A 22,015-nucleotide genomic window follows, 5' to 3' on the forward strand; every position below is an offset into this window, starting at 1 on the left:
CCGGGGCACGAAACGGGACCTGCCCGCCCCACGGGCCCACAGGGAGGCTGTGGGAGGCGGCCGCAGGCAGCCGGGGGCGGGACGGCTCCTCCTCGGCGGGAGAGGGCTGAGGGGGAAGCGGGGCGGTGAGGCGGGAACGGGGCGGGCTGAGGGGGCTGGGCCGGGCTGAGGGAGGACAGAGCCGGGCCAGGCTGAGGGGACCGGGCTGGGCTGAGGGAGGACAGAGCCGGGCCGGGCTGAGGGGACCGGGCTGAGGGAGGACGGAGCCGAGGGAGGACGGAGCCGGGCCGAGCTGAAGGGACCGGGCTGAGGGAGGACGGAGCCGGGCCGGGCTGAGGGAACCGAGCTGAGGGAGGACGGAGCCGGGCTGCGCTGAGGCGGGACCGGCCCCATCGAGGCACCATGTCGGGGGCGGCGAGGACGGCCATCTGTCTGCTGCGCTGCGACCTGCGCGCCCACGATAACCAGGTAGGGCCGGGCCGGCCACCCCCCGGGTATTTCTTTAGAAATAAACCCGCTCTTGGGTGGGCTGGGTGGAGGTGCGCGCTGCATCCTGCCCCCCTGGGAGCTGCCATGGCCCTCTCTCCGCTTCCAGGTGCTCCACTGGGCTCAGAGCAATGCAGATTTCGTTATTCCCCTCTACTGCTTCGACCCACGGCACTACCTGGGCACCCACTGCTACGGCTTCCCGAAGACAGGGCCTCATCGGCTCAGGTTTTTGCTGGAAAGCGTGAAGGATCTAAGGGAAACGCTCAAGAGAAAAGGAAGGTAGTTGAGAAAGCATGGTGCAAATAACACGTCTGTTTGTATTTTCTTTCTCTTTTTCAACACATATTTGTGCTGTGAGTGAAATCGTGCAGATACTCCGGGCTCTGATGATGACTCATGGGAGAGCCACAACCCTTCTGTTAGATACAGTCAGGTCCCATACATAACCCCTATTCAGATGACCTACTGTGGCATCTGCAAGGAAGTGAAGAGCCATCCAGGCTGCGTGCCGTGTGGGTTTTTGCTTTCTTGAACTCAGATGCCACAGATGAGTGCCAGCCTTGAGCTCTTTGCGTGGAGTGCTGACAGCTGGAGACATGAACAACAGTCTTCTGAGATGCAGACAGTGACACTAGCCACTGTGCCATGTGTCCTTCCTTGTCCCTAGTGAGTTTGCCCTAGGAGTTGGCTTGAGACAGACCAACATGGATCCTGGCTTGTGAGACTGGAGAGTTAAGTTTGCTCCTGCCCTGTCCTGCTAAACCCAATGTCTTTGGTAGACTACACTGTGGGAAGGGGGTCTTCAGGCATTCCTCCTTCATTATGCCTTTAGAAATCATAACTGGGGTAGACCAGGGCCTGCAGGTCTACATGCTGAAGAATCCCATTACCAGATAACACCTGGCTTTGCATAGCAGAAGCATCAGCCAGCCTGTCTTCTCCCCGAGCAGGATAACAGTGGTAGTAGAGGCAAGAGGAAGGTTCTGGGTTTGCAGCACGGAGTGGGCAGTGCAGACAGTGAATGTTATAGGTGACTGAAAGAACTGATCGGTGGGTGTCTGCACCCACACCCTGCAGTGAACAGATTCAGAGTTGCTTGAATGCTGCTGTGCTGTTGTCAGTGGCTGATAAGAGATCGGTCTTCTGCAGTGAGAGATGTGCAGTTGTGAAGAGCCACACTAAGACCTAGGCTCCGTTTCCACAACCATGAATATCTTCTAAATGCAGTGGTAGACAAAAAATCTCCATGTCCAACCTGTGGTGTTCCCAGTAGGCAGCTTGGTCTCTGCTTTTCTGTGGGAAATAAGGGGAACAGCTCTCTCAGCAGCACCCCTTGCTCCTACCCTTTTCAGACCCAGTCCATCTTTGAAGAAACTTTTCAGTTACACTTTAAATTATTCTGGCAAAATCAGTGTTACCCAATCAAGAAATTCTTCTCCAGCACAAGCCTCTCTTAGATGATGCAGTAGCATGTGTGTGTGTGTGTGTGTGTGTGAGAGAGAGAGAGAGAGAGAGACAGGTAAAGGGACAAAGTCACGTATGAGGCTTCTCACAGAACTCTGCACACACCTCTGACCAACTTTCTTACCACAGCTTCTCTCTTGGTCTGGAGGCCCAGGTACACAGCTGGGCAGTTGGTGAGTTTGCAAGGTGGGAGGGAAGTTTTGTTGACTCTTACAAACACGGATCATTCAGAGGAAAGAATTACTCTGAATACTCCCACATGAAAGTGGAGAGAGGTCTGCCCACAGGCCACCACTACCTGTGAAGGGGATTGAAAGAGGAATCAGTTCTTGAATCTCAACCTCATTGTGTGAGAATGAACAGATCTGACAGATTTACTTTTAGGTAACAGCCTGGCTTTCTGCCCAGTCATCCTTTCTAAGGCATCCAGGGTGGTAGGAATGTGTTTGACACACACTCAGCCCCAGAGGCTTACAGACTGTTCAGTCGGTCCTAAAAAATGTAGGCTTGTCAAATCCTGTCTGTCTGACTCCACATGCTGTCCGTGCCCTGCAGAGAACTAGTACATGGGTGCCTGGGCCAGAACTAGGGCCTCCTGTACACATAAATAACAACAACATCAAACCTAATTCAGGCCAATATTTTGTGTTTGCAGTACCCTGGTGGTGAGGAAGGGGAAGCCGGAAGATGTGGTCTGTGATCTGATTACTCAGTTGGGCTCCGTCAGTGCTGTGGCTTTCCATGAAGAGGTAAGGGAAATATTTGAGTGACACTGTTAAAAGATAAAATTAGGTTGCGGAGGTTTCTTCCACAACCAAATGGTGATGCAGATCCTGTGTGTTCAGAGCCTTTCTTGTCTGTGGGATTGTTAATCTTGGGGAAACTGGCTAGCTCCTGGGATGGGGATAGTGTAGATGTCTGGGTGGGAGTCCTTGCTGGATGACAGCAGCTGTTTGTGATTGATCACTTGCAAGTGCTGTGTCTTCAGAAGAGGAGTTTCTGGCAACTGGCATTTTAGGTCAGCTGAGTCCATTTCTCCTCCTGTTTGCATCAAGCTGCCTTTTCCTGGCGCCTTCCTTGCACAGAGCGCTAGCTGCCAGGGGGCATATTGTATCGACTATAGAAAAGGCCCATGGTGAGTTGACAGCACCCATACTTAGGCTGTTGCCCACCAGTGTGTTGAAGAACGAAACACAAGTCTGGTCCTGCACTGCTGACGGGGTTGGCGTGTCACTGACCTGTCTTCATTGAGTTAACTAAGTGGTTTGATCCAGAGCCTGCTGAATTCAATGGAGGGCTCTGGATCCAAACCACTGGGCCTGGAGTACACACACACATATGGATATATGTACATAGATGCACTCAGTATTAGCAGAGCCTGGACCTCAGAACTGTCTAATGCAGGAATCACTCTGTGACCTGCACTATAGGTATTCCTGCTGTGAGGCCTAAGACCCCTGTAACTTGACAATCCACACATCCCATAGTGCCTTAATCCATGCAGCACTAAGAACAATTACAGAGAATGAGCCAAAAGGCCTCATCTAACTCTGTAGCCTTTTTCCTGACAGTGACCAATAACAGATGCCCAGGGAAGACCACAGGAGCAGGACAAATTTGTAAAGATAAGTCCCCTGAATACTTTCCCAGCCTCCAAGAATCTGTGGCTCAAGGACTTCTTGAAACAGCAATGCTTCCTGATATTCAATAACCCTCAGTGGGTTTCTTTTACATATACTTGTCCAGCCACCTTTCCAGTCCATGCAAACTTAAAAGATATGCAACATCCTACATCAAGGCATTCCTTATTCTGGCATTGGCACTACTAATGGAGAGTGTAAACAATTGTAGGGTTTGGCAGAAGGGAATAAATACTTAGAGATTGTGTGCACCTCTCTAAAGGGATGAAGCTAGAAGTGGAGATGAGGGAGGAGGGCAAGCCCAGGGACCAGGGTCTGTGTGCATGTGGGAGCTGAGGCCATGCAGCCATGGCCTCATTGTGTTTTGTTCTTGCTAGGCCACACAGGAGGAGCTGGATGTGGAGAAGGGGCTGTGCCAGGTGTGCAGTCAGCACGGGGTGAAGATCCAGACATTCTGGGCATCCACGCTGTATCATCGCGATGATCTTCCCTTCAGGCCTATTGCCAGGTGGGCTGCTCCATGGTATCACTCACTCCTCCAATGTCCCATTTGTTTCTCACTCCACTGAACTGCTCAGGAGGGATCTTGGTCATTCGGTCTTACAGGGAAGGGACCCATTAGCCCATCTGCATTTATGGAACAGTGCTGTCGTGCTCATACACATCAAGGGGAGGGGCCATATTCATCCCTCTGTACTAGTAGGATTTACGCTTCAATGCATAAAGCCGAGGGGTTTGTTTGACCATTTATTGAGGGACTGATTTCTCTTTGCCCTTCCACCAGCATAGTTTGGATACTCAGTCTGCAGTGCCTGGAGTCCTTGTGACATTCAGCTGGATTGCTCCATTACCCCATCTGGCTAAATGCCTGTGACAGTAGCCCTTTGTGTGTGTACTCATCATGGCTCCCTCAATAGTCACTTGAGGTGTAGTTGATGGAGTTGAGTGATTCATGGTATTCTTTAGAAAATATATAAAATATGGCAAAAGAGTCAGGCCATAAAAATGCCTGTTTCTCACCATTGACTGGAAAGGCAGCAGGAGGTTGCAAATTTTTACACTGAGTTCAGCCTTGTGGGTAATCAGAAGTTAGGTGAGATAAATCTGACCCTCCTGGATTGCCCCATCAGGACACACCTTCAATTGAAAAGGCACAATTTGCATCAGAAGCAGAAAGAAATTGGCTAAAGAACTGAACTCCTGGTTGCTGCTAGCCCCAGGGGCATCTTCCTCTATTGTGCCAGGCACTGTACAAACATGCATTAGGTGCTCTGCCCTCAGGAAAGTGCAGCCTGGAAAGCTAACCCTCCACCTGCCAAATCTATATGGTGCTGTGTGGAGGGGCCAGGGTAGCCATCCTGTGGAGATCTGAGTGCGTTGTAATCTGTGCAGGTTGCCCGATGTCTACACCCATTTCCGAAAAGCGGTGGAATCTGGAGTGAAGGTCCGGCCAACCCTGCGCATGCCAGATCAGCTAAAGCCTCTGGCTCCAGGGGTGGAAGAAGGGTGTATCCCTACAATGGAGGACTTGGGACAGAAGGGTAAGAAAACCTAATTTGGCAGTTACTACCATAAAGTCCTACTTAGAGATATGTCTTACTGAGACTCAAAAACATGGAGACCTCCCAAAGGCAGTGGTTGCCCTTCAAACTGTAACTAACCCTCTGTTCACTCATACAGCAAATGAAGGTAAATTCCCTGTGTGGAGGAGCTGCCCTGCAGCTGGGTAGAAAACATCCTCTTAGTTAACAATTTTTAATATGTGTGATGTGGCCCTTGTTTTAAAGGGAGACCAAGGCACAATCTTTTATATCCCCAAAGCAGACATCCCTACCGCTGAACATCTCTAGATTTTAAGCTCCCTACATTTTGAAATGCTTTCCAAGGTGGGTAACAAGGTGATGGTGTTTTCTGTGGCAGATCCTGTGACTGATCCACGAACAGCCTTCCCCTGCAGTGGAGGAGAGACCCAGGCTTTAATGAGACTGCAGTATTATTTTTGGGACACGGTAACTCATACATTTCCTTGTCTACATCCTCCCCCTTGTACATACGGCTGTGCAAGTGGGTGAGGCTGCAATTTCACTTCCTAATAATATTTCCTTAGTGCCTGTATAACACTTTACAAAGCATTATTTCAGTTTTTCAGAGAGACAAACTAAATCAATAAGAAGTCATCCAGGAACTGGGAATGTGAGCCAAATACTTAGGAACCTAGTTTAGTTGCCATCCCTCTTAGTTCTTTTTTTCCATCAGCTTTTGGGAATTGGGGCTTTTTTTTTAGCTCCTTTTACCTTGGTTTTCCCTTTCTACTCTCCTGTCCCATGTCATTAGCAATGTAGTTCCTCCATTTTGGAGGAGTGAAAAGTGGCCTGAAGGGCTGCAGTTGGAATTGGGGTGAGGAACAACTGACCCAAGCTGCTGCCCACAGTTAAAAATAGTAGGAGGTTCCCAGTAGTCTGGTTTAAAAACTTGCAGCCAGTAATTACAGCTACTTCTTGCTCCCTTGCTTTGATGGAGTGAAGCTGCTGCTGACTGCATTTTGTCTGTGCATCCTGACCATATTTGATCTTTTTCCTGAACTGTTTTGAGGAATTGCCTTAAATTTGCCTTGTGTGAATTTAGATGAAGACATGTATGCTGATTTCCAACAGCATCAGACCCTGTGCAGCTTTGGGGATAAAGGGGTTAGCATCTCTCCAGCTGAGATGGGTTAAGTGTGCTGTGTTCAATGCACTCACTGGCACAGCTCCCAGGGGATTCTTTCCTTTCCACCGTCTTACAGAAGTTCCTGCATTCCCATGCTGTTGAGGAACATTGTGTAACCCCAGCGGGCAGCTTAGCCCCACGCAGCCACTCGCTCACTCCCCCAGCTTGGGACAGGGGAGAGGCTCAGGAGGGTAAAAGTGAGAAAACTCCTGGGTTGAGACAAAGACAGTTTAATAGATAAAGCAAAAGCCACATGCACAAGCAAAGCAAAATAGTTCTTTCACCACTTCCCATCAGTGGGCAGATGCTCAGCCATCTCTAGGAAAGCAGGGCTCCATCATGCATAACCGTTACTTGGAAAGACAAATTCTGTAACTCCCAACATTCCCCCCTTCCTCCTTCTTCCCCCAGCTTTTATTGCTAAGTGTGATGTCATATGGTATGGGACTTCCCTTTGATCAGTTGGGGTCAGCTGTCCTGGCTGTGTCCCCCCCACACTCCTTGTGCACCCCCAGCCCACCCGCTGATGGGGCAGTCTGAGTAGCAGATGCTGTATAAACACTGCTTAGCAATAACTAAAACATCGGTGTGCTATCAACACTGTTTTTGTCACAAATCCAAAACGTAGCACCACGCAAGCTACTGTAAAGAAAATTAACTCTCTCCCAGCCAAAAACAGTACAAGAATGCATAGTTTCTACTCTTGGTCAAGCATTAATACAATCAGTGCTGAAAAACCTGTTTCTTTTTTTGTTGTTATACAAATATTGCCTTCCCAGGTGAGCTAGAACAGCCCTTTAGCAGTTGTAACCTGTGCAGGTAAGGGGATCCAGGAGAGATTAAGGTTCCATATGTCCTCTGCATTGTTCATGGAGTGACCAGAAAATGGAAGATTTGCACTCTGTAAATGCGCGTGGTCCAGAAGTAACAGTGATCAGGATTCCTGCAGCTGAGTGTTGGGTGCTGTCAGACACTGTGGTTCTTAAACCCAAACAAGCAGCCACATGGACAAGGGAATCGGCCACCAGTCCCACTGGTGCTTTAAGGGGATTATTTATCTAGAGTCAGGCGGTTATAGATAGGGAGCAGCACAGCCACGTTCACAGTGCTTGTAGAAAGAAATGTGCTGAAGTGGGGAGCATAGCTTGTGACACGCATCCCAGAGCTATAATGAAAACTGCTGGCCTGATTAATTCCTGTGCACTGGAGGCAGTAATTTGGCAGCTCCGTAATCCTTGCAGGCAGCCATGAGGGGGAGCCCAGCCCTGCCAGATTGCCCTAGCTCCAGTGCGAAAGAAAACATATTTAGCAGGTTGCATGTAAAGTATTAAAACCATTTGTTCTTTTGCTCGCACAGAACCTGGTTGCATCTTACAAGGAGACTCGGAATGGACTGGTGGGAATGGATTACTCAACCAAATTTGCACCATGGTAAAGATTGTTGTTGTGAGACTGGAAGCTCCTTTTCTGCTCCCATCCCAAACTGATGTTACCTGACTTATGGGTGCTCACTGGGCATGGGTAGGGGTCTAGGCGTGATTCCTTTTTGCCCTTTTCGTTGCAGTACAGCAGCCTCAGAGCTGCTCTTTATTATGCTTCCAGGTAGCAGTTCCCTGGGAACATTCCTGCAATTAGGAATTGCTGAAGTGTAGCTGTACTGTGCCAAGAGCCAAGTGTGCTGGGAGCAGTGATGTGGACAGGGCACTGGAAAGATACCGCTTGTTGGCTTTGTGCTGTTTTGTATATCAGGTGTGGTTGAGAGTAGCCAGGGGAGAAGCGAAGCTTCAGCACGTTGACAGGGCTGTTGAGCAGATCTTAATCCAGTCCTGGTTTGCTGAATACTGTGGGGCAAGTCACCTCACCTCGCAGCCATCCCGTTTTTCTGTGGTGTGAAGAGACACTTCTGATTATTCCTACTGCAAAAGGATCTCTTGTTTGGGTAAATATGATGACTTCTAATTAGGGGGTTTAGTCTTCGATGCTGGAAGGGGCAGAGTTAATTCTGGACTGAAACTGCAGCAGCAGAACCCAGTTCAGCCTCATGCTGAGAACATCTGGAGTGTTTTCCCGACAGAATTGCAATGTGAAACAATTTTGTGAGGCTGCTACAGGTCGGGATTTCTTATTTTCAACTGATTCTGTCTTTAATGGTTGCAGTGGATGGCTCCACCTGGTGGCATTTTGGGATCCCAGGACGACTGGCACTGCAGAAGTTCTTTATTTGCGGCCTCCACTCAAGTTTTTCCAAGCTGGCCATTTGCCCAGAGCAGACAGTCCTGATCTGCCTGCCCCAAAGTGTTCCTCTGTCAGATAATCAAAATCAGACTGGTTCAGATTGCAGCCAGTCATTCACATCTCATACCGGCCATTTCTAAGTGTTAAAACTGGTCAACAATTCAGGAAAAACGCTTCAGGCCTTTTCTTCCTGTTTTCCAAAATTCATCAGAACATCAAATGTTTCCATGAGCCCTAGTGGGAAATCACAGTAAAATACATTTCTAGGAAAATCAAGGTAAAAGTTGTTCCTTATCACCCTTTGCGATGGCGCTGGAGTCAACAAGCTCTTTCCTGTCTTGCACAGCACTGATTTGGAACAAACAGAAGTAGCCCAGCGGGTTGAAATGCCAGAGCTGGGTTTCATTCCCTAGTTTTCCTACCCGGCCTGAGATTTTCAGCAAGTCACTTGCCTTCTGTGGTTGCTCAAATAAGACACTAAGATACTGCAGGAAAAGGAGCCCTGGGCACATGACAAATAGATCTGTAGTAAAAGGGGGGCCGTTGAACAGCTGGGACAGTTGATGCAGAGATTGACATTTGAGATCCATTTCTGGGTTTATCATGGGTGCGCTAGGTCACCAGCTGAGCAAGTCTTTTAAGCAAAACTTGTAAAACTTGGGTAAAATGATTTATGTCAGTAGGTTAGAGACTTCTGTAACAGTTATATGCTGGGAAGGGGAGAATTTTGATTCTCAGATTGAAGAGTTGCAAAGGAGTCATACAACTTGACTGAAACTGTTTAGGGAGTCAGTGGCAGAACTGCAAACCAAGCAAAAGTTTTCAGACAACAGCTCTAGACACAAAGCTGCCCCTCCACTCCCTCCATGCAGACATCAAACTGTCAGTCCTGCATTGCGTTCAGTACATCATTCTTCTGCTTTCAGGCTGGCGCTGGGCTGCATTTCACCTCGATACATCTATGAGCAGATCCAGAAGTATGAAAAAGAAAGAGCGGCAAATCAGAGCACATACTGGTATGTCCCTGCACGGTCGTTGTGGCTTGTTTCCTCTGAAAAGGAAACTGGCATCTCGCACACAGGAGAGAGTGATTTGTTAACTTTCTTCTTAATTAATGTTTGTTTTTCTTGTGCCTTCTGTCTGATTCCTCTGGGTTGCATTGCATTTTGGTTTCAGTATGGGTTTATTAGTCTGCCTTTGACAACCAGAGGCTTTAGACACTTCATAAGTAAAGATTATTAATGCTATTTGACATTATTATTGCTGGGAAATAGCGGTTTGTGATTTTTAAAACTGATCTCTGTACATCAGCACCATCACTCTCTGCATTGTTGTTATAGGCTAGATGAGAAGGGATAAGAATGATTTACAAATAAAAGCCAAAGGGTTTCTCACTCCAAGGATGTGAGCAGGGTTTCACCCAAAAGGCTCAGCGACTGTGCGACTTGTACGAATCACACGGTGTCAGGAGGACCTTTAGCCACAGTCCAGCATATCGCCCCGTGCTTGCTTGGCTGCCTGGCCATGACCACAATACCACAGCAAAGGGGAGGAAAGGACTGGGAAGCAGGTTTAATGCATCCTGCCTTGTCCCCCATGCTCTTCCTCACCTCCCTGCTGGCTGCTCACCTGCCTGCAGGTTGTCCTGAAGGAGTGTGGGGGACAGCTGAGATCAGCGTATCCATCCCTGGGCTGACCTTGAATTGCTTATGCACTCTGATCTGCCCGTACACTGTGAATTAGAGCCTGGTAGGGAGCTCTCATGGAGACACAGGTTCATGTTAGAGGCTGACCTAACTGTAGACCTGGATGGGAAAAAACCCAAACCAGAAAGTCTGTGCAAACTGTAGAACTTTGTTTTCATATTGGTTTGTTACATTCGCAACATGTAAAACAATACAATGGTTGGTGAAGAACAGGCAGAATGTTGCCAACAATTCCATCCAAAATACTCAATTTTATTAAAATTCAAATGACAGATAAAATGTCAACCTTTTGCCTGTTTGAGTATATGTTTTTTTTTTCTTCAGAGACAATTAAAAGAGGAAAGATTTCAAGAAATGAAAATTCTCACGTTTTCCTGTCTAATAGTCAGCCAGCCTGCCTGCAGCCAGAGTGCCATGGTGATCTAAGCATTTTAAAGTGATAAATAATAATAAACATCAGCTAAGCAGAATATTTCCAATATGCCAGAGAGCTGGAGTAGGTCTCAGAGGCTGAGGTGCCATCATTTTATAAGAAGCTCTTTTTATAGAAAAGCTTTTGTATAAAACTGTCTATTTTCTGCAGGCCTAGCACCTGATCTCATGAGCTAGACCACTGTAAACCCAGTTTTGAAAGATGCCTTTAAGTCCCTTACAAAGGTTATTGCTTAAATCAACGCAAAGCTCTTAGGAATGTGCTGACATGCTTGCTCATGCGGAAGCGTGGCGCTGAATCAGGCCCTGCTCTTTGGAGAATTACATCCCAGTAGGGACAGATGAGAAACAGGTTTCCTGAAATTCTGCTCCTGCACTGGAGTTAAGGAAATCTTCCCAAGTGATTCATGCAATTTGCTTTCACTGTAGTCATCCAGGTGCAAGCAAGATAAGTAGGTTTGGGGCAAGAACTGGTATCAGGGGAAGCTACCTGGAATGGGTCATGGTAAATAAACCTCATGGTATTAATGATAGGTGCTATGGAAGCAAAATACTAATTCAGTAATTTTATCTGACCTACAATGAAATACAGATATGACTTTGTGTTTTAGGGTCCTGTTTGAACTGCTATGGCGGGATTACTTTCGATTTGTGGCCCTGAAGTATGGCAAAAGGATTTTCTCATTAAGAGGTGTGTATGGATCACCATATTTGGAGAGGAAAGGTACAGTCTCACAACAGGGGAAAGTCAAAGAAGAGGCTGTCAGCTTTGTATTGTAAAAATGTTCTTCTCATAGTGCTTGTGTCACCACCCTGGGATGTTGCTGCAGACTTACTGTTAGCACAGAAGTGCCTCAACAACACGGTGCTGGATACGATGCAGACACTGAGACTTTTACTCCAAATCTGATTAGATACGGGGAGTGTTATTAACACATCAGTGGGAAGCAGCAGCACAATGAGAGTAAAGATGCTGTTTCCAGAGACACTCCACCTTTGGAGAGAATCCAGACTTCAGGCTTGCCCAGGTTCACCAGAGAATCTGGGTCAGAGCAGGAATTCACCCAGCAGTGTGAATCCTGAGACACCAGCTGTTCTTTCTGCCTTGTGCTACACAGGAATCAGAATGAGATTCAGCTCCAGACCCAGTCACTTATGTGCAGGTTTCTAAACCTGAAATGGGGGTCTGAACTCTCAGTACAGCAACAAATATCTAGTCCACGTAGTCAGGAAACCCCACAGCTGATGCCTGTGCTGGGTGAGCTGTTCTCACAGCATGAGCTGTGTGATATAGCTGTCCACACTGAAGCATACAGCACTGTTTTAGATACCCTAGGGCAGTCTGCCTGGCATCCAGCTGTGGCTGCAGAGGAGCACATCTCCCTCAGGGCCTGGATCACATCTGCCAGGCCTGTGTGACTGTTTTGGATACCCTGTGTCATCTCAGATGGCACTGGATGCCAGTGATGGACCTAAACTTAGCTGTCTGGAGCTAGAGCTGACTGGTCCTTGCTGTCTCCATTCCACTGTAGAGGACTGTAATTGCCACTGGACTCCTGCAAATGTAAAAGCATCCCCCTCATCTGTTCCTACCCCACTGCAGGAGCAAAGCATTTCCGGGGGCTGCTATGTAATTCTGGGTCCAGTATCTGCTACAGAAACAGATTTCACATAAATATTGTCCTGGAGTAAAATAAAACAAGAAAATATTAGGTTGGGCCAGAGCACATCTTTGGCCACTTGTGAAGTCTGAGTCATTTTTAAGTAAAAAAAAGAGGAAACGCCAACAAAACAAATTAACAAAATCCATTAGAGCTTGAGCATCCTCGTTGTGCATGAGACACCCCTTTGCAACGCTTGAACAGATCATCTCTAAACCTTTGCAGAAGGAATGTGGCTTGTTTGTAATGCCACTGAGTGGGCTAGCTTCATCCTAATCTCTTGTGTCAAACGAGGTGCCTCTAGGCTTTTATTAATAACTGCCTGCATCAGCATTTGTCTTCATTAGCAGTTCATTTTTTTTCCTCAATAGGGCTTCAAAGTAAAGAAGTCCCCTGGAAAAAGGACCTTCAGCTCTTTGACTGTTGGAAAGGTCAGTAGAAAGTGTGCTTTTGGTTTCCACATGTCTGCATGCTAACATGTGCCCTAATGCTAACTCAGATTTACGTAGGGGAACTGTCAGCATGACCAGACTCTGTCATTTAAACTATTACCACCAAACAAGAATCCAACCCCTGGGTTTGATGTGAGTGCAGGATACTCGGCTTCCCTTCCGAGACTGAGCACGATACAGGAGCAGGCCCACAGGTTGTTGTGGATGGCCAGGCTCTGTCTGGCTGGTACACACTTTGTGAGATGCATCGCAGTTAGATTTTCCTGCCCAGGTGGAAATGTTATGACCTGTTGGTCCCTTCTGTTTAGTCACGCAGACACTGACCAGCCCTTATCAATGCTAGATTGTTCTTCCAGTTGGCTTTGGTAAGAAGGTTAAAACAGCCTTAGAATAAATCACATCTTCCGTTATGCCACAGCCTTTTAATATGCTTGCTTTTCTTTAGCTTTTATAACTTTGTTGTCACATGAATAACAAGCATAATATCTCAAATTGAAATTGGGAAGGACTAACAGATTAAAGTATTGGAATCAGTGAAATACACACTTACATATCTTTATTCACATCAATGCCATGTGTGTCCATTTGCACAAAGGTACAATAAATCTTTTCCTTAACAATAGACAAGGCCCTCTACTTTTCAGGTGCTAACCCTTGGGGACTTGTCCGATACATGTCTCTCTGCTATTAGTCCCCTGTCAAGAATCTTCCTGTTCTTGGCCCATCTCACTATTGCGTGTGTATTTGTTTTGCTCTGCAAAATTCCCTGTTATCCACCTGATTGTTTTTCCAGCCTGAGATTTTTTTGTACCTTGCTTTTTCTTTTGCCAAATACTCTCCTCATTTTAATTTTCAGTATCATTTCCCATTTAATTTCCAGTGGTTATTAGTGGCTGCACGCCAGTGACACACCTCACTGAAATCTCTCCCTGCTGCTGTACTCTGGCACTGTCTTACCTGCTTGGGTAGCTGTGAATGCATGAACACAGGTTGGTTTATGAGCGCCCCAAAATGTCATCATATCCCAGCGCTGTCTTTTGTCTCTGCAGATGGCAAAACAGGGGTTCCTTTTGTTGATGCCAACATGCGAGAGCTGGCTGCGACAGGATTCATGTCTAACAGAGGGCGGCAGAATGTCGCCAGCTTTCTCACCAAGGACCTGGGTCTGGACTGGAGGTTGGGGGCAGAATGGTTCGAATACCTGCTGGTAAGACTGAACCGCTCATGTATCTGGAGTTGTTTGTGCTCCCTGCCCCGAGTGACAGACAGGAGGACAGCTCTGCCTAGTAAAGAAGGATACAGAAGATGATCAGTAATTTTCAGGCTGATATAAGTGCATGTATATACTGCTTGCATGGTATGTACTTCCCAAAGCTCATGTAAGAAAATGGCCATCAACCAAGATGCAGCTAGGAAGTATGCAATTATAATTTTGATCTTCCATGTAGGGTTTTAGCCAGATATCTGTCACACTTGAGAAAATTTTCAAACATAAATTATGTTAACAGTGCTCTGATTTGCTCTCCCCAGAGGCTGGGGAGGAGGATAGCACAGAAATAGAACAAGAAATGTGTTCTGGCCACTGAAGGCAGTGTTGGCACAGCATCTTTGCATTGATGGACAGGGAACTCATCTAGTCAAGAACAGGCAAGTATGGACAATAGCTGGATCAGCTTCCAGAGAGCTCCACCCCAGCCAGAGGCATCCTTCATTCTGGTGAGTCACAGGCCTCCCTGCCAACTGGAGCACCAATTTGTTTCTTGTGCCAATGAGCAGTCATGCAAGTGCAGTTAAATAGCTGGGTTGCTCCTCCATCCTCAGTCCCCATAGCTTCTCCCTAGGAAGGTCTGAACAGGCTGGCGGTCCCTGGTTCAAAGGCACAGGTTCTGTGCCTCTACAGCTCTGTGCATCTTTGCTTGGTTGCTGTTATCTCTGGTGATACTGATGGAGAGACCGTCAGGAGCACCATGCTGAGCAGTGAAAACTGAGGTTGAACAGGCGAATCTACATTTGTTCTTCACCAGACTGAATGGTACAGACTGAAAAAGGCTGATATCAGCCTCATATTAAAGATCTTGTCTGTAGGATACAAGAGGCTCTTAGCAATGAGAAGCTGGAGATACAGAGAAAGCCCAGTTGCCTCACCACTATCTGCAATTAAAAGAGGCTTTTTTATGAATATATTTTTTTTTTAGTTTCCTTGATGCTGGGTTCTGACATGGCTTTGGCTGTGGAGATTCACAGGAAGATCTGGGTGCTCTTCCCATTGCTGTGACTCACACCAGTGCTGTGAGCAGTGGTGGGCTTGCACAGTAACATGGTGCAGGACTTCTGCAGGATCCTCCAGAAAGTGGTGTTGGTAGCTCCGTACAGTGATGCTTTTCCAGATAAGAGTGAGAGCCCCCAGCACATGGCACCAGAGAACTTGTGTCGGAAAAGTGGTGGCCTTATCCTTCATATTCTGGCTGGAATTTGGGCTGGAAAGTCTTACCTTGAGTGTACTTCTTTTGCAGTTTCAGTGGGTTGTATAAGATAGCTGATACCCTGTGTGCCCTAAGCTTTGTAGCAGTGAATTGCCAAGCAGGGGCTGCATTTCAGTATAGATCATCTAACTCCTGTAGGCTGACTGCATTGTATGTTATACACAGTGACCCTCCAGAAGAATTGTACAGCACTCAGAAATTTGCAAACATGACTCTGCCTGCCTGTCCTGCAGAGTGAGCCACTGGGACCAGTTTGAATGTTTTGTAGTATCTGGCTTTTGATGGCATCTATCAGCTATGGCTTTCAGAACAGTTAGAAAGGTGACTTCATTTCACAGAGAGGGCAGCTTGCTGCCTGTACGGGCAAGCCTTGTACTCAGAGTCACCAGCTGATTAAGAGTTGGGAGTCAGAAATTGAGGCTTTGCTCTGACAGTCGGGCAGCCTTGCCTTCCTCAGATAGGAGCTTGGTTCACTTTGCAGTCAGACGCAGAGGGCCCTGGAAGATTCCATGTCCTATTCTCCAAGTGAGGAAGACCTGGAAGGTCTCACACTGGAAAGGTGCTCCCTGGGTTACTTACCTTTATTCATACGGGCATGAATGTTACCAGCCTTGCTGGAAGCAGGATTTGGCACCCTGCACTAGCCCTTTCAGCTCGGGAAGCCCCAGATGCTGTAGGTTTTAAGCAACCACTGTAGGTTGGCATGGCACAGGCTGATCCTCCTGTCCTTCTGTCCCTTTCTTTCATCTTGTGTCACACTGATATATCGCTAGACAGCTCTGTTAATTTACCTGGTGGCGTCCCCAGAGTAACATAAAGGAGATATCAGTTTGAGGGGGGAGATATGTCTATAGAATGGTAATGGCCAGTACAGAACTGAAACAGGTCTCATGTGCCTCCAAAAGGGGAACACAAAGCATTTTCCATCTCTGATACATCCACCAAAGGCCCACCGAGTGTTTTTGCGTGCCTGTGAAGAAGAGGGTGTTTGTCATCCACACAAGGCAGGCAGGGAGACGAAGGCAAACTCTCTGCAACCCGCTGAAGCCAGAGGAAAGGCCGGATACCTCTGGTGTCCTGAACAGAGAATATCTGAGCTATGATTTCATTCATAGGGTCAGGCCCCAAGGAAAGGGAGAGAAACAAACAGAAGAGAATGCCAGGAAGGGGCAAGGCTGAGGGGGAAATGAGCCTGCCTCCTCCAGTCCCCCTTGGATTTGCCCTCACCTCCCGCACATACTTTCCTGCATGTTAATCACACAATCAGGCCTCTGATGGCATCTTTCTTCCCCTCCTTATCTCACCGACTGCAGGAAGTGCTGCTGGGAAGGGGAAGCCTGGTGCATAGTGAGCATAGCTGGCTATTGATCACCCTGTCCCCAGCTCTTGGCTGGCTTTGCAGAGAAAGGGGACGGAACTTGGCAGAGCCCGTTCCCCTGTGCCTTCTGCCGGCTGGGCGCGTTGGGCTCCCCACTTTAAGGAGCGGCTGAGGTTTTGGAAACGTCACTGTGTGAATGGTTGATGCCGCAGCTGCAGTGAGGTGAGATCAGCACTGAACCTGCTTAGTGATGTGTCTTTGCAAACTCTTTCTGCCACAGCTGCCAGCGCTACGCTTTCGCAATGCAAACACCTCTGCTAGGAATGCGCAGAGATCCCACGCCCTGTGTGCTATCATCACCACTCCCCTCCTGAGCTAAGTTTGAATTTGTCCTGCAACTGGAAAGCTTCTAATGTTGGATTAAGCCATGCTGCCCAGCTAAAGAGCACTCAGACTGGACCGTGTTCTGCTCTCATTTGTGACTGTTTCAGGAGCCTTGCTCCATTTTACATAAGCATCCTTGAGAGCTTTTTATTTGTTTAGATGTACAATAACTTGACGATGTTCAGCCTACTGAGTACGTCATGAGAGCTCTCTGCCAAGTCCCTGTGAGTTGAGGCTTATTGTCTGATGACGGTTGAGTATAGCAGGGAAAAAAATGCAGTGTTTGTATCGATTGCATCTTCATACACTCTGTGTGGTCACTCAGTACAGTCTGAGTTAGACTTTTCTCCAATCTGCCTAATAGGATCTGCATAGATGATTTTGTTAGTCTTCGGTCTCTGGGTAACTGGTCAGGAAAAATTTTCTTTCCTATTTGAAATGTACTAGGCTACTGTTTCTTGGAATATGAGCACTCAAAAGCTAGGGCTTGTTTTCATGAAGTCTGCCAGATGATGGTAGAAAGAGAAGGATTTTTTAAAAGAAAGAAACTGAGAAATAGAGGGACTTTGCTTGGACTTTTACCTATCTCATTGACCTAAGGACCACGACGTGAAGTAGCCTGGGAAGCTGATCCCAGCTGTACAACACAGCTGTGAAGCATGGTCTTCTTCTGAGCCGGATGGCTGTAGCTACATGGGAGAACTCTGACTACCCCAGTATGGCCAGATTGATTCCCATGCAAGGAATTCTCCCCTTGAGATAAGGGGTGGATGGGGAGAGAAGGTTCACCAAGGGCTGGCCCAGCTCTTCTTACTGTTTCCTTCCTCTGTTCTCAAGGTGGATTACGACGTTTGTAGCAATTACGGCAACTGGTTATACAGTGCTGGTATTGGCAACGACCCACGGGACAACAGGAAGTTTAACATGATTAAACAAGGCCTGGATTATGATGGCAATGTAAGTCTTGTTTGGCTGTTTTACAATGCAGTGAAGCATATTTGATAGTTCCAGGGAACAGAGGAGATCAATCTGCTGTGTGGATAATGCTGCAAAAACTGTTCTATGATCTCCTTGCCAACAGTCAGGCAGGTTCCTCCTTGTTGTACAGGAAGATATGACGTTTACAATCTGCTGCTGTGCCCAAAGAGGCTGGTGCTCTGTACGGCCTCCCTGACTTGCCGTTGGTCTGTGTGTTTAGTGTTTCATCACTTTCTTCCGGTTAAGAGCCACATCCCATTCATATCTCACACAGACATTTCCTTGAGCATAGAGCAGCTTCTCAGAGAACTTAGAAGTGACAGGAGAGACTGAGCTTCTCACATGGCACCTCGGGAGGTCCTGGAGAGTAGATTAAACCTAGGACTCCTCTGAATATCCTCTGTAAGTGGTGGGAGCAGCTAAATCGGCCTTTCTATGTGCTTGGCCAGTGTTCACCTGTTCCCACCCTGTTCCTTAGCTTCATGGCAAGCTGCGGTGTTGCCTCTCAGGACTTAGAAAGGAATTAAAAATTAGTCCTAGTAGGGGACACAGCAGTAGAGTTGATGGTAGGTTTGGGTGTGGGGGGTTCATCTTGCCAAGTACAGAGGTGGGTGTGCAGTTGTCCCAGTCACCCTAGTTTCCTTCACAGTCACTGGAAAGAAAAAAAGGACTTCTTGGGAGTGTCTTCATCTATGTCCTAAATAGGGCAGGTGACTGAACAAAAAAACCCACCTCTGTCTCCCCTCACTGCCTGCTGAGGGATCCTGGGAGAGGAGCTCCAGTGTCTCTCTCTTTAGGCAGTAATTCTCAGCAGAAGGTTAAACAGGAGGTGCTAAGACTTGACAGAGGTAATTCATGCTGTAGTACACCAGCTGCTTTACCTGGAAATCAGGTTTCTTTCTTTCACATTAAGAACAACCCTTGCTGGGAAGCAGTTACAGATTGTTACTGAATGGACTGGTTCTGTTTGCAGGGGGATTACGTCCGGCTGTGGGTCCCAGAACTGCAGGGCATAAAGGGAGCAGATATCCACACCCCTTGGGCACTGAGCAGTGCTGCTCTCTTCCGGGCGGGAGTAACTCTCGGTGAGACCTACCCACAGCCAGTTGTGACAGCACCAGAGTGGAGCCGACACATCAACCAGAGGCCTGTGAGTACTGGGAAGGTTCGGGTGGGGTGGGAGGGCTCCAGGCATTTGCTCTGCATGTAGGAGTGGCTGTGAATTCTGCTCTTCTTTCTCAGGGAAGAAAAATGCTTTAATGCAAAGTCACGTTCCCTCACAGCAGAGAGTGGTCCAGCTCTGCACCGAGACTGTGCCACCAGGGTTATTTAGCTGTGTCTGTCCTACTAAACTAAATAGGTTTGAGGCACAAGCCCAAGTACCACCTCCTGTCACCTGGACTGTTCATTGTTAGTGTATTCCCCAGCAATCTTCTCGCCAGGGCCAACAAGCACCATCCAGAACTTTGTCCAAGCACAGTTTGAGGGTACCATGTACTAAAGACTGCCACAAAATACAGTCTTGACAAAGCCACCCTACGTCATATGGACATAAATTGTGCCAGGCCAGTTGGCTTTAGGGCTGAAGAACAAACCCATGCATGTTTTGTTCACTATTTTATAGGCAGCTCTTCTTACTCACATTTTTTTCATTCTGGATATATGTAGTGCCAGATATGAGTTGGAGCGATGGGGTATCTCTGAAGGCCTCCACTGACCTAACCACCCCCCAGTGCAGATGGACAGAAGGGAGCCAAGGTTGATGCTCAGTTTCCACTCTGTTCATGAGGTGGAACTCCTACCATACTTGAGTGCATCCAAACTGGAGTCAGCAAGACCAGTAAATATGGGAACTGGCCCTTACACTTTGCTTTTTGGGTGTATCTCCCCTTTCGAATGGAGACAGATTAAGATGTGGATCCTGCAACAAGTCAAGACTTGCGTCTGCTGCCTGGGCTGCTGTTCTTGAGGGAGATGGGTATGGAAGGAGAGTGCTCTGTAGGTCTGGGTGTGGTCAGCGGTAGTAGAGCTGGAAGGGAAGAGAGAAATGTTTGTAACCAACAGTTGCATATTTCAAGGGGTTTTCAGCATTTTGTCTTCCCCCATGCATCCTCTCTGCCTCCTCCTGAGTAAGGATACTTTGTGGAGGCTCAAATTTAGTTGTCATACGATGTTCAATGAAGAATGAAGCATGTCTCCATTTCAGGTTTTGACCCCAATGTGCAGTGCCAAATTTCTCAGGCCGGATTCCTTCACTGTGAGTGGGAAGTTTAGCGGCCATGCTGTTGAAGGGATTATTACCCTTCTGTTTAAGAGTGCATCTGAGATCAGAGAAAGGACCCTGTGAAGGAGCCCCTTGGTGAGACACTGGTTTGAGGCAGCGATGAAACCTGAACCCCAAAAACCTCATCCATCAGGCAGCATTTTGATTAAGTGTCCAGCTCAGCTGGGGCTCTGTGGGGCTGCACTACCACACTGTGCTCGTGAAATTAAAATACTCCTGGGAGGGACTGTTGGCCCAATGTTACTGAGGCCTGGAGAAGAACTCCTCTCCTAGCCAGCGCACCCCTCCCCCTCCCCCCCCCCAAAAAACCCTGAATATCAAAATACCTTTGAAAATACCACACCTTACCAGAAATCCTAGTTTCCTAAGTCCAAGCCTAGAGCTGTGGCTGTCAGGCCCCCCTGCCTTTTTAGTGAACTTGGGAGTAGGAGTGCCACATGCACATTTTTCTGCATGCCGAGGCTGCTTCGTGATCAGATTCACTCTGCAGCACCAGTAAATATCTCAGTGTTCACCTTTCATTTGTAGCAGGCACGAAGTCCCCATCCCAGGGGCAGGAGAGGACCGGCGCACACACCAATGCAGCACAAAGACAGAGGGATAGATTTTTACTTCTCTCACAAGAAAGATGTACGATGAAGGCTGTCTGGGTGCGTGCTAGAGAAGCGCTCAGTGAGAGCTTTCACTGCTGAAGATGCCAGGATAATGGTTCATCTCCTTGAACTGAGCCGATGATACAAGTAACTAGGGATCTGCCTCTTCAGTGTTCCCAGGGACACGAGCTGGACGTGGATGTTCAGAGGCTGTGGACTGTGTACTGGCACTGACTGTGGTGATGGGATCTTGTGGCTTCTCTTTGGCGCTTGGGCTGGTGCTGTGAGCTCCCAGGCACGTCCCCTGTCGCTCTCCAAGAGTGGCTGCCCTTCAGTGCAGAGGGTCTCACTCCCATGGATGGTGTATCGCTCTCGACTCTGTGGAGTCCTTCAGTTGAAAGGGACTGCCTAAGTAATATTAATTAACCAAAATGGCATGGCTTTTCTGTTTGGGGGAGGTGTGTTTGCTTTTCCAGTGCCTCTTGCTTTGCACTGGTGCTTACGGCTGTTACAGCTAAATTTCTGCCTCTCTCAACAGAGAGTTTGTGTGGTGGGTGTTCGGTCAGAACTCTTTCCCGTGAACTTTCTTATGCTAATTGTTCATGTTTTAAAACTCCAAAACTACCAATCATTGTGCAATTAAAAGTTTTGCTACTGGAATACTTTCTGTTCCTCATTTTCACGGAGATCCACAGAGTGAGACTTCAGAGGACGTTCTTTAATTGTCTCCTACAGTACTCTGGAGAAACCCTAAGTTCGTTTTGAAAACTGCCCTGGAGCTCTTGCAGCACCCAGGTTGCTTTTGGTACCAGCCTGGAAGCTGGAAACTGTTCGATTCATAGCTGAGAACTTTGTACTCAGCACCAAAAAACAGTCAAAAAAGGTTGCCCAGCCATTTTTAAGTATTTTTGGTTTTATGCAGAATGTTGTACTTGCTGGAAGAATTTGGGAATTTGGAGATAGCCGTATTTGTACTGTTGTGGAGCACTGTCACACGATGGAGAGCCTGGGGTTGAACTCAATCCCCAAAGCAGCCCCCTCTCAGTAGACAGAACACAGCTCCACAGTTATTACCACGAGGGGTCCATTTGAGCCGCTTTTGTCAAGAATACTGCCTTATTGTGGCCTTTCAGTACCGAAACGGGGCCTACAGGAAAGATGGGGACTGACTTTTTAGCAGGTGCTGT

General features: G+C 47.6%; 1 protein-coding gene across 1 annotated transcript; it reads left to right on the forward strand.

The window, feature by feature from the left end:
* Positions 1-402: 402 nt before the first annotated feature.
* Positions 403-21,458, forward strand: LOC309686392 (cryptochrome DASH-like; the record flags this gene model as incomplete). The annotated part of the gene is made up of 14 exons (XM_082499048.1): positions 403-468; positions 596-768; positions 2,609-2,702; positions 3,971-4,101; positions 4,986-5,134; positions 5,514-5,602; positions 7,660-7,733; positions 9,464-9,553; positions 11,287-11,366; positions 12,708-12,767; positions 13,838-13,995; positions 17,811-17,930; positions 18,925-19,101; positions 20,764-21,458. The coding sequence occupies 14 exons, from the start codon at positions 403-405 to the stop codon at positions 20,872-20,874; spliced, it is 1,572 nt and encodes a 523-aa protein (XP_082355174.1). The 3' UTR covers positions 20,875-21,458.
* Positions 21,459-22,015: the final 557 nt, after the last annotated feature.

This window comes from Vanellus vanellus, assembly GCF_965231255.1.
Source record: "Vanellus vanellus genome assembly, chromosome: 2".
NCBI lineage: Eukaryota > Metazoa > Chordata > Aves > Charadriiformes > Charadriidae > Vanellus > Vanellus vanellus.